Below are 13,733 nucleotides of genomic sequence, written 5' to 3' on the forward strand. Positions count from 1 at the left end.
AAACTGCTACGAGGATAAAAACTGAAAAGGCACTAACTTACATAGGGTCCTCCACAATTCATCAGAACATTAAAGACATACAAATATACACTTATAGCCTACAGGAGGCAGGGAAGCATCATAGAACATTAAGTGGTCATTAAGTAAAGTAATAAAAAATCACAGCCGTCAGCCGTGTGAACCGAGTGGTGCAACCGAGTGGTGCAACTCCACAAATAATTTAGTGCCTTGTTTGTGCCGACTGCCGAATCTCGGTTGTACATGGTTTGTTGCACTCCCTCTGGTGTTGTGGGTGTGGACTTCGTTAACATTAAGGAAGTATCTAGAGATTCTAGACAGGTATACATGGTATACCTTGTATATCATGGTGGTGGGTGTATCGAATCTTGTAGACCAGACCCATTGCAAGATGCCGTGTTGTCAACCCTAAACCATTCCAGCCTAAGCGAAAAATGTCGAACCAGCCAGGACTCGAACCTGGAATCTTCTGCTCCGTAGGCAGACGCGTTATCCATTGCGCCACTGGTCCGCTGCAATACAAAGTTATGAAAGAAGTACTCACATGTTTTACTTAAGTAAAGGTATCAAAACTGCTTTCTGGCCCTGACAGCCCATACATCCAAATAGAAAAGTCCTATCTGATTGCATTAAACAACATTTAATGCAATTTAAATTTGCCACTCGCTCTATGCATGCGCATACCCTCCATTGTAGAAATAGTATGTTACAGTACAATTAGGTATTCAAGATTTACTTGAGTAAAAGTACAAATTAAGATATTGGCATCAAAATATACTTAAAGAACCAAAAGTAAAATAACTCATTATGCAGAAGGTCCAGAAGTTTTAAAAATCCTTTGAAAATAGCCAATCTACAAGCTCAGAACTCAGCTTGTAGCTCAGCTTGATTAATTATAAATATTGTAGGAGGACAACATTCACCTCAGAGTTAGTGGAGTAGAAGTAAAAGCATTGGAAATCTTAAATTATTTTGCACCACTGGTACACAGGGCAAAAGTAGTCATTGGCCCGGTGGGGCCGTGGCCCAGGCCCCTTGGTTCTCTGGGGACCTTTGAGGATATTGGACCAGGCAGTACTGGATTTGAGGCCCTGAAAAGAGCTCCTGGCCCTGGGGACCTTCATTGGGGGTTAATCCGTCGCTGCTGGTACAAAATTAGTTTACTTTTAATCACTAGTGTGTCTGTGAGCAGATATTCTAGCTGCAGTTCTCCAGATTCTCCACAAGAGGTCATCAGATCCTGGAGGTGAACTCCACTCTCCTGACAATGGACCTGCTAATCTCTGATATAGAGCGACAGCCTAGAGACAGATAACACACACATACACATTCACACACACACACACACACACACACACACACACACACACACACACACACACACACACACACACACACACACACACACACACACACACACACACACACACACACACACACACACACACACACACACACACACACACACGGAAGCATTGATAGTTTCGTAAGTACTGTACAGTGACACAGAGGTCAGTTGAGGTATGCGTGTTGTGTATGTAGATAATAACAGATATACCTGCAAGGGCCATGGCAAGTCGTAGTTCTGATCTCAGTAGCTCCAGAACCTCTGAGACGCCTTGATCCCCCTGTAACACACACACACACACACACACACACACACACACACACACACACAGTCACTCACACAGTCACACACACACACACACACACACACCTACATGGACGTGTCCGTGGCAAAGACTTGGTCTAGGCAAAATGTCAAGTTTCTTCAGAATACAGTATATGTATGAGTATGACACTTATCTACTACGACATGTCATAGTAACTAGTGCTCTAGTACTAGTGGTTCTCAAATGTTTTATTTGCAAGGACCCGTACAGGTCCATTTGGTTCCTTTTGTCATAGGAATTCAAGGCTAGCTCTGTATGTCCGTGGCATAAAATAGATTTTTCTTTACAAAAACGTCCACCACAAGCCAGCATGGCGATGGTCAGTTGTCAGCTGACTGACCTGACAGGCCAGTCCCCACAGTATGGGACGTCCTATGAACACAGCCTTGGCTCCCAGAGCCAGAGCTTTCAGGACGTCTGTTCCTCGCCTCACTCCTCCGTCCAGATACACCTCACAGCGACCCTGCACGGCGCTCACTACGTCTTCAAGCACATCCAGCTGCACACACACATATATAGATAGACGCACACACACATACAAACACAATGCACACACACATATAGACAGTAGACACACACACATCACACACATGCACGCAAATGCACACAAAGGCCAAAGACAAGATTTCAGTAAACGGAAAATGAGCTAAACAAATACTTTTCGACTTGACAAAGCACAGATGTAAAAGCTGTAGAAATGTTTTTGTTGTGAAAGATATGTCTTTAAAATGCTTAAAAGGACGACTTCATCCATTTCACTATCATCATAAAATTGGTCCTCACTAAAATCTACCAATAAAGTGAAGAAACATAGTGGAACTTTGAGACAATGGAGAATTTGGAAGTCTCATAACACACATGCACGTCACGCAGGCACATACACATACTGTAGGCTACATACACACTGTACACACATACGCACACACACACACACACACACACACACACACACACTGTACATACACACTTGCACAGACCGTGGCGGGAACTCCGTCCAGCTGTCGAGCTCCGTGATTGGACACCAAGATACCATCGACACCATGGTCCACAGCCAGAATGGCATCCTCAGCTAAGCATGCAGACACGCACGCATGCAGAGAGAGAGATTAGGAACAGTTAGGGTGACATTTGGAAAAGTGAGTAAAGTCTCTTCACCACCATGAGAAAATCATTTGTGGTCATTTAAAGCGCAAATAACATGCATTTTAAAACTGCTTTTAATATTTAATATCATATTGTCTATGTCCCTCAAAGTTATTTCTATTGGTTTGAGCCTCAATCACCACTCTGATATAACCAGGCCTTGTCATTTCTTTCTGGACTTTGAAAGCAGTTTTAGCTGCAGTACCACAATGTCCTGAGGTGGTGGGGGTGCTGATATGCAGATTATTTAATATTTGAGTCATTATAATACTGATGCTAGATAAAACCAGGCTTGTTTCCATGCCATGCCAGCTTGGAAAATCAACAATGGTGGACATTGTAAACAAAGTGGAAATGCAAATTTGGAACTGAAGACTGAAGAAGAGGAGGAATTATACAAAGTAGGGTGACATTGGTGACATCACGATGAGGCCAAAATCAGTCGAGCTGTTCCTGAGAGCAATTTCCATTAAAACACCCATATGACATGAAGGCATGAATGTTCAAAATTGGTTATTTGTGGGGATAGAAAACACATGGGAGCCCCAAAAACACAAAAGAAATTGAAAAAGTTGAATTTTATGTTATAGGTCCTTTAATAATGTTACTTTAACCTAAACATCCAGGGAATGAAGGCACTTTGCATTGGGTGGTGCTAACATTATGCGTAGCCTAGGCCTACTAGAGATTTGTGTTAGCACTATAGTGCAATTATTAGGAAATAAAACTGAAAGATGACATCATTCTTAATCATTTGGTCCCTACTCCATTGGTGGCATTTGTGACTGTATAAATATTTGCACATACGGTAAAATGTGTCCTCTGCGTTTAACCCATCCAGAGTAACAGGAGAAGTGGGTGTAGTGGCTGCTGTTTCCCAGCTCGCCTCTCTACCCAAGTGTAGTGATGCGCAGGAGCCGGGGATTGAACCCCAGTCTCCCACTTGCCAGACCGACACACAAGCCGGCGTGCCAATAGGGCTGAGCCTGGTTAGCAGGGCTGTTGTGTGCTCATGCAGGCCGCAGCCATGGTTTATTGCTACAGTCATGGATGCTTGCATCATATTGTTTCATATGGGAAATACAGTATATTACTTCAAGCACTCAACACAGCACGCATGTGCGTGTGTATGTGCGTGCGGCGTGCGTGCGTGCCTACCGGTCAGTATTCCTTTCACAACCACCGGCAGGTGTGTGTGTTTTTTCAGCCAGGTGATGTCTGTCCAGGAGAGGGAGGGGTCTATCGCCTTGGCAACATACACTGCCAATCCACTGTCGTCGCCATAGCTACCTTCAGAGAACGCCATCGTGGCTGTATTAAAGTTAGACATACTATGCACACACACACACACGCACGCACACGCACGCGCACGCGCACGCGCACACGCACACGCACACGCACACGCACACGCACACGCACACGCACACGCACACGCACACGCACACACACACACACACACACACACACACACACACACACACACCAAGTGTCACGTTAAGAATGACATCATAGGGATATACAGTATCAAAAAGATCAAAGCTACTTTTTATTTTCGATGTCTAGACTAGAGTATAGGCTACGTCTTGGAAGATCTAGTCTTGATATGGAAACGTTCCGTCTTAAAGGCTTTCAAAAAACATGGTTCCTACCTGAGGTGTGAGGGAAGTTTAAAGCGGTTGCGCACATCGTCCCACCTCCTGCCAAGATATGGCGTATCCACGGTAACAAAGATGCCCTTATAGCCCGCCTCCTCCGCCCGGCGGACCAATGAGAGAGTGAGATCCCGGTCTTTGTAGATGTAAAGCTGCAGCCACATGACACCCGAGTCGCCCGGCGATGATGTCATCGCTGACATCACTTCCTCTATGGTGGAAGTGGCCCAAGAGCTCAGCATCATCCCTGTTCCCGCCGCTCGGCATGCTGGGTAGAAGCAACGTTAAGACATTTTAGCTCAGTGGTTCCCAAACGTTTCTGGATCAGAGCCAAGGCCCCAGTGAGACTCTTCAACGTTAAAGGCTTGAAGCACTGGGCCCTAGTGGTAAGAGGAGGGACTGCAGGTGGACCCGTGGATTCATGACGAGGAAACCCTGTGCAGCTGGGCTTTAACAGCACTCGGTTGCACTTCCGCATTTGACCACCAACATTTGGTGGTCAAATGCGGAAGTAGACGGTAGTAGACGGTTCTTCCGGGTGCTTAAAAACGCCACTGAGCAACCCTTGCACATGCTTTTTGGTTTTGTCCAAAGCTAAATACATTTTGGCAATCAATATTTAAAACATTTTCAGATGTATTAGAAGTGCCCATAGAACCCTCTGCCACTATTGCAGTGTTTGGAGTTATTTCCCAAGATCTTCATCTTAGAAACAAAACAAAACAAGAATATGATAGCCTTTGCATCTCTTTTGGCTAGGCGGCAAATACTATTTAAATGGAAGGAGAAAATATCACCAACCTTTAAATCTTGGGTTAATGATGTTTTACATCATCTGACATTGGAGAAGATTCGCTACTCCACAAGAGGGTACGCCGGTGCTTTAAAATTTTACACCATTTGGCAACCGTTTTTGACACACATTGAGAGGATGAACACGGCTGACATCAACAATCCTTAACTTGTTACACTGACCCTACTGTAATTGTTTTATTTTATTTTATTATTATTTTTTATTTTATTTTCATATATATATATTTTTTAAATTATTATTATTATTTGTTTGCATACTTCTATTATTCTATTATGTCTATGTATATTTGTATGTGCCTTTTATTTCATATGTTGCAAGATACCGGGGTTGTGGCTCTTTCAGAGCGGGAACTCTGGGGGGAGGGGAGGGGGGGAAAAAAGGGGGAAAAAAAAGAAAGTTCGAAAAATGTTGTATGATATTTTCATATTTTCAAATTAATAAAAAAACAAAAAAAAGAAAAAAACGCCACTGAGCAACTTCCACTGACATGAATAGCGGGGGGGGGGGGGGAGCTTCAGTCTCTATCCTTCTTTATACTCTATGATCAGAGCCTTGTTGAAAATATTGAGGGGTGTTTGGCCATCTGAGGACGGATTATGGCCCTCATTTATCAACCGTGCGTACGCAAAAATATGGGTGCACGCCGAAATTACCGACATTTTCGACATTTACCATTTCCGGCAAAGCTTGAAATTGAACTTGAACGTCTGCTCGGGAGCTGGCGTACGCTTTGTCCTCACCTGTTTTTCTGTCGTAGAACGGCGGAGCAGCATTGTCTGACCAGCTGAGAGGCTGCCAAAGGCATCGAAACACATGTATTCACTCCTAAAATGTTAATATAAAACTGTATGTATATGGGCTACATGTAAATAAATAAAAAAGAAAAAGAAAAGAAAAAAGGAATAGACCTACAAGATGTGTCTTTGTGTCATATGAAATTTGTAGGAGCTTTCCAACTTTACAATTAAAATTGTTGATTTAAGCCATTTAAACAGTGTTTCGCATGAGCGCATACATGCGAGGATTTGGGCTGTCTGTGCTGGAATATTTCCATGACGTTGGAAAGTAGTCTATCGTGCAATGCAGCTGCGGAGATTCCCAACATGCATGGGTAGCCTATATACTGTAGCCAAATCTACAGCAGGCCAATGTCTTTCTGGAAGTTACGGTATATGCAATCTCCTCCTCGTTTAATAAACCCGTTGCGTCACTGGAATGCCAATGTGCCGTGCCAGCGCAAATGCATGCAGGGGAACCGCATCGGCTAACCCAGCCATGAGTCAGCCCACCACCACCAGTACCATATATTTTGGCTGCACATTAATATAATCGACAGTTGACAGCCCTGCAGCGACTAGCGACTGCGAGGCAATCTAAATAGACTGTCGAACGGAACGTGCATGGTCAGTTGGTCACGGACGGACCACAGTGATAGAGAGAGACAGACAGGACAAGAGGAGCGCCTATGCAAAACCGAGGCGTGCCGCGTGTGTGTGCCTATTTGTTATTTAATTCATGGTTCACAGGTTCAGGTTTTCGTTCACTAATATATCTTGTTGTATATCAAATTAAAAATACTTTAATAATTTAATATACCAACTATAACAACACACAGTGAAAGTTGCTTGAAAATTGCGATATGTGCGTGCGTGCGGGGGGTGAGGCGAGTTGCAAGTTGCGTGTGCGTCTGTGTGTGTGTGTGTATGTATGAGAAAGGGAGCCGCAAGGCAAGCGAGAGAAACAGTTTTTTCCTGTAACCACGGAAACCAAGGATCGTATTGCATGTGTTCATGTCGCAAAAACGAGGGCGAGGCTTGATTCCATAGGGCGTGCCAGATATATTTCAGCCGTCACATTTATTAACATCGGAACGAAATTAAGGAAGGATCAGCTGTTTGCGATCACTTTATAAATGCCGTGGCGACGTGGGTGTACTACGAAACCTGCACTCGAATCTGTGGCAGATTTTACACTCGATTGATAAATGAGGGCCTATATCTCTACCCTGGCCTGGTAGTAGAGGATAGGGAGAGAGAATGGCCATTTCGCGCTAATTTGTCTAAACGCGCCAAATTGTGCACATATGTAGCCCAGGGCCTGCTCTAATGATTTAGCTAGGGCGCCCGGCCACTGTGGTGACCTTCTGGGTCGCCACAGTGGCCAAATCTGCTAAATCTATATGGCCACCATTACTACTACTGTATATTAGGCAACAGGGGGTTTTCATGATTCTGAATCTATTCAAAACATTAGTTTTGCAACGAAAAACACGGCCATAGCCATCATCACAAATGTGATGAGGTCATGTGGTCATGTCATGCTATGGCCGAATTTAGCCCAAGGAGTGTTTTTTGTGCAATCAGTGTTTGTAATCACTGCATATTAGTCTGTGTGGAAGATTCATTTCCATGAAGGCGTGGTTTTACAAACAGATTCAAACGTCACAGCAAAAAAATGTCCCACTTTGAATAGTGGCCTCCGATTGGTCACCCACAACTCTGGTATGAGTTGAAATGTATAATTCAATTCAAACTGAGTACCAGACCAATCTGCCAGATTCGTCTGGTTTGCAGACTAGGTATGAGGGTCCTTGAAAAGACAAGGATTGATTGATTGATTGATTGACAGACAGATCACCTCTGGCGGTGGCGGTCTCTCCGTCGGGGTGGGCCATCCTCTGCATGGCCGTGGCCGCCACGCCCACAGGCATGCTGATTGGCTGTCCCAGCACGGAGCAAGACAGGTCAATGGTAGACACATCTCTCAGCACCCGAGGGAAAAAACGCCATCTACAGTACAACACACACACACACACACACACACACACACACACACACAAGCACAAGCAGTGTTTAACATGAGACATCGATCTGGCAAAGTTTGTTGGCAGCTTTTAGGATCCTGGTTCAAATTAGGGTTAGGTTAGGTTAGGCACATGAACTCTATAGTGTCCCTCCCTATTCTGGGCATGTCATAATAGGGGAACTTTCAGCTAAAATAGCCAACCTACAAGCTCACTATAATGATAAGAAGGAGGGGGCCACATATAGACCCCTGGGGGACCCCGGGCAGTGAAGTATGGAGGGTTTAAGACAGTTTAAGACAGTTATCATAGGCATTTAGTAGTGAGGTAATACATAATAATAATGATAATAATGCATTTAATTTATGACCACTTAAAACAGCAAAGGCAATCAAACAATTGCATGGGACCCTATTAGGCTAAAGGGTCAAATTAAAAACTACAGTGGGTCAAATCAGGCCAGGGAATAGAAAAGAACTGGACCAAGAATAATTAAGAAAAAGCTTGTTAAAAAAGGCAGGTTTTTAAAAGCATCAGTGGACTGTGGTGCTCTCAGGTGTTCGGTAAGTTATAGGGCAGTGGTTCCCAAACTTTTCAGCCTGTGACCCAAAACTGAAATTAGGTATTCGGGTATTCGGGACCCAAACTAGTGAAAATAGCCGATCTACAAGCTCATAACGTGTCTCTTCGCGTCACGTTGTGAGCTGGTAGATCGGCTATTTTCACTATACTTAAATATTATTTTCTAATTCATGGAATTTCTTAGATTTTTCTTTCATTTCTTTATGACATTACTGAAAAGAATCATTGGATTTTGTTATTACTTCATGAAAAGTTTAGCTTTTTGGGGGATTTCTTTTTTATGAAATAATAATCATTTAAAATGTAGGAAACTAAAACGATGGGGACCCATAACAATGTTGAAACAGTGAGGTCTGGCATTCCACAGATGTGGGGCACTAGATCAGAAGGCCGGCCGGTCAGTCGCTCATGGTGCAGAGCTTGTGGGGACAACAAGGAGAAGGCTGGTGTTGGAAGAGCGGAGGCTTCGAGTGGAGGGTTTTGGGGCGTGTGTGTGTGTGTGTGTGCGTGTGTGTGTGTGTGTGTGTGTGTGTGCGCGTGTGTGTGTGTGTGTGTGTGTGTGTGTGTGTGTGTGTGTGACCTGTTGAAAGCGGCGGTGTTGTCGGCCAGGCTCTGCTGCTGGTCGGCTCCTGAGCGGTAGTAGTCATAGGTAGCCTTAGGAAGGACCCTCCTGGCCTCGTCCTCAAAGTCACTGATACACACACGCTGCCCCGACATCACTCACTACTACACACACACACACACAAACACACACAGCTAGTAGCTCTGATGAGCTGTGGGAACTCTGAGAAAGCGACACAAACCAATACAGAGAGAGAGAGAGAGAGAGGATACCAGCAGAACAGCTTTAATCATTAAACTGTTGATGTGACCCTTACACCCCCCCCCCCTCCCCCAAACACACACACACACACACACACACACACACACACACACACACACACACACACACACACACACACACACACACACACACACACACACACACACACACACACACACACACACACACACACACACACACACACACACACACACACACACACACACACACACAACTCCTCCCCTCCTGTTTGTCTCAGGTCTTCTTCTGCTGTTTCCGGTGACTCTGCTTCTATAGACCGGCCCTTCATTGACCATTTTAACACGAACAGACACTGTAGTACAGTAGTAGTAGCCTACTAGTTACTAATGTTACTGTTCACACGGAACACCAACCGCTGTCAATACTGTGTGTGTGTGTGTGTGTGCGTGTGTGTGTGCGTGCATGCGTGCATGCGTGGACAAAGTTACTTCATAACATGACCCTGGCTATCTGTGAACCTTGAGCCCAGGGCATAACATGTAAGATGTGTGTGTGTGTGTGTGTGTGTGTATTGATTGCGTATTGATTCAATCACACTCCGTCTAGTGATTGATGCTCATGTGTTGAACCGAAATTACATTTAAAGCTGAATATTATGGGGGTGTAGTAGACGAGGGGTATAAAGGCACAATTAAGCTATCGCATCCAGCTATAGCACATATAATGTGCTATATAATGTGCTATAGCTAATGAACATGTGAAGTGATCTCTGTGAAGGAGCCGGACAGTTATAGCACTGCTGACCCTCAAGAATGTTCAGTATGGTATAGCCTAACTTCTGACTGAGACAGCAGTCACAACATCAAGTGTTACACACACACTGTCAATGCTGGCAGAATTGACATGTATAACTGGGAACTGTCCAATTCCATGAAGCCCTTCATGTTCGTATACAAGGAAGTACCCATTCAAATAACTTGTTTCCACACACACACACACACACACACACACACACACACACACACACACACACACGCACACACACACGCAGCTCTGATGAACTGTGTGAACTCTGAGAAAGCGACACAAACCAATACAGAGAGAGACAGAGAGAGAGAGAGAGAGAGAGAGAGAGAGAGATAGGATACCAGCAGAACAGCTTAAACTGTTGATGTGACCCTTACTGACCTGAGCGTCCCAGACGATCCCAGGCAATCCAAGGCACTACAACGAGAGGCTCAGGGGTTACCACAGACGATCCAAACCCCCGCCGCCTGCAACGCGACCTCTCTCCCTCAGAAGACAGACGACCCGACCCCAGTCTGCCCCTCTCTCAAAGCTCTCAACAAACCACCACTCAGGAAAGTGATGCATTATACATCAAGTTTCTAAGTTCATGGCAAAGAACATTATCTATCATATAATTTCATTATCATTGTCTCCACCAGGCCGAAGGCATGTGGGGAGAGTATGTTTTGCACTCCGTCCGTCCGCGTTATAGCGCCACCAGGAGGCCGCTTTGTGCAAAACTAGTTTTTGCACAGTACACCTACAGATTTTGTCCAAACATCACGCAAATTGGTACACAGTCTCTCTAGAGCCATTCAACGAAACGGGTCTTTCAGATTTATCAGACTCCATCCTGATTGGTTAAGATTGGCTTCCAAAGTTCACAGGAGTGCTCAGTTTCAAACAAAATGCTGCAAATCATGAACACATCGCGTGATTTCCGTGAAATTGTGCACCCACATTCCCACTAGGCCGAGGACGAAATGCCACATGAACAATTTCAACTCAGCCTCAAGGTGGCGCTATAACTGGCCGAAAAGTGTTTTTACCTCTAACTGCACGGATCTGTGGATAACCTGGTGGAGACCTGTGCCTGGAAGGGCACTTTTTCTTTTGATTTGTTTCTTAAATTCTATTTGAACCTGCATTAACTCTTGTTTAAGAATTAATTTGATTATTGTGATCCATTCTGCTGAGTTTGTCTATAAGCTTAAGTGTGGAAATAAATTGATTAATTATCCAAGAGCGATATACTGTAAACTATTTCAAATATTACAATAGATCTAGTAGCTAGTGTATGTAAGAATATACGTATCCAACCTGGAAGAGTTCAGCTGCCTCTTCCAATGACATTTTAACCACAGCCTGTTCAAATGCAGTTTTTAAGTCAATAGACTTATGAATATACGCCTAAAGCAGTAAAAAGGCTACTTGGTTTATTTAAATTCACCAGTGCTTAACCTTCCACACAGGGGCCTCTTGTAAACTGGTTTGCTGAGCCTGGACACCATTGGATTGATTTACATCAAGTCGTGTTCACTTAAGAGTGAAAGCATTTGTGCACAAATGCAGTATATGGATATTAGCCTTCTAGTAATTATGGTTGCATAAAGCTAATCTATGAGCACCTCTGCATCTCATGCCATGTGTACCGTCATGTGCAACACATCTCTTCTGTGGATTGAAAACCAGGAGAGTCACATTTATCAAATAATGCCATGATAGCCTGTGGCGAAGACAAAAAACTAATGCGTACACATTTCATTGTTTTGGTTGTTTACGCAACTGGAGTATGGCTGATATAATTAATATATTTAAGGCAGTTTTGAGTGTAGATTGTTTGTATAGAGCATACTGTAACTTTACACATAATGGGGAAAATGGACATACAAAATGCATACATTTCGCTGGTGCACTTGACAGAGGTGCAGTGGCCCGTGGGTCTGTTTTATTGTGTTATTTTTGCTCCAGACGGTACATTTTAGCATCCGTTTTCTGGTCATTGTCATACAAAACATTACAATATTTCTGGGTGAAAATAAAGTGTATGCGCGTGGCCGCGTGCCATCATCATCATACCCGGAAGTTATGCGGGAACAAAACAGAAAAGTCCATTAAATTAAACAACGTTAAACTCACTCGATTTGCCACTCACTTTATGCATGCGCAATTGCACATACCCTCTACATTTGTGTAGAGGGGAAAAAGGAGGTGACCAAGTACAGATCCCTGAGGGTCCCTGGTTAACGACGTATATACGGGGCGGCGGTGGCTCAGGGGTAGAGTGCCTGGATGGTAACCGTAAGGTTGCCAGTTCGAACCCAGGCTCCCCCAGAGTTACTGTCGAAGTGTCCTTGAGCAAGACAGTGAACCCCTAATTGCTCCCGATGTGCTAGTTGGTGCCTTGCATGGTTTCCGCTGCCATCGGTGTATGAATGTGTGTGTGTGAATGGGTGAATGTAATGCACAATCTCTGTAAAGCGCCTTGGATAAAGGCGCTATATAAATGCACCATTTATTTACCATTTACTGTCGGGTTGAAGTAGTTAATTCTGTACCAATAACAGTTGGTGAACAGATCATTGAGCTGCATGTTGATTCAAGTTAAGAATTAAATAGTAATATATTGCTGATACATGTTATCATTTGTATGTTTGGGGTGTTATTAAGTTAAATAATTGTCTCCTCATTAAAAGTGCAGTTCATTATATTATTGGAGTTTTTAGCAGTAACTTCAACTGTCAACTTAAACTTTACCAGACGGTCAGAGCACAGGGATAATACACAGTGATGAAAGCAGTACGAGTTCACATTTCTTTACTTAAGTAAAAGTATCACTACCGTATTTAATTGTAGAAGTAGTCTGTTACAGTGCAAGTTCAGAATTCAAAATTAACTTTAGTAAAAGTACAAAGGTATTGGCTTTAAAATATACTTTAAATCAAAAGTAAAATAAAAAAGAAGAAAAAACTCATTATGCAGAAGGTCCCATTTCCCCAAGTTTTCAAATGTAAAAAATCTTTAAAAATACTTAAAAAATAGCTGATCTACATGTTCAGAACTCAGGTTGTAGCTCAGCTTGTAAATCGGCTATTTTCAAAAGTATTCAAATAATTATAAATTAAATATTATAAAAGTACAATATTTACCTCTGAGTAGAAGTAAAAGTATTGGAAATACTCCAGTAAAGTTACAAAAAAAATCATAAAAAAAAAGAAAAGTGCAGTACTTTTTCTTTTTTTGAAGCAGATACAGGCTTTAAGAAAGAGCCTATCAGTGATCTGCAGCTACTCAGTCAGGGGAAAATAGAAACGGAATGTTGGATGATTAAAAGTCCTTGAGCTTTATGGGATAACAGTCTTGGTGTATCCGGCTGTTCCATACTGTGGAGAAAGCTCCTATGAAGGTATTTGGTGTTTTGTTTTTTTTTACATGGGGGGGGGTTTCCAGGGCG

The 13,733-nt window shown here is 43.4% G+C and overlaps 1 protein-coding gene across 1 annotated transcript; it reads right to left on the reverse strand.

Moving 5' to 3' along the window:
* Positions 1 to 1,251: 1,251 nt before the first annotated feature.
* LOC310869092 (2-Hydroxyacid oxidase 1-like) lies at positions 1,252 to 9,402 on the reverse strand (the record flags this gene model as incomplete). The annotated part of the gene is made up of 8 exons (XM_083779682.1): positions 1,252 to 1,319; positions 1,577 to 1,646; positions 2,032 to 2,190; positions 2,669 to 2,760; positions 3,993 to 4,165; positions 4,484 to 4,754; positions 7,938 to 8,089; positions 9,266 to 9,402. 8 exons carry the CDS (start codon positions 9,400 to 9,402, stop codon positions 1,252 to 1,254), a joined length of 1,122 nt encoding a protein of 373 aa, XP_083635808.1.
* Positions 9,403 to 13,733: the final 4,331 nt, after the last annotated feature.

The sequence above is a fragment of the Protomyctophum parallelum genome (assembly GCF_964188405.1).
Source record: "Protomyctophum parallelum genome assembly, chromosome: 13".
In the NCBI taxonomy this organism is placed as follows: Eukaryota; Metazoa; Chordata; class Actinopteri; order Myctophiformes; family Myctophidae; genus Protomyctophum; species Protomyctophum parallelum.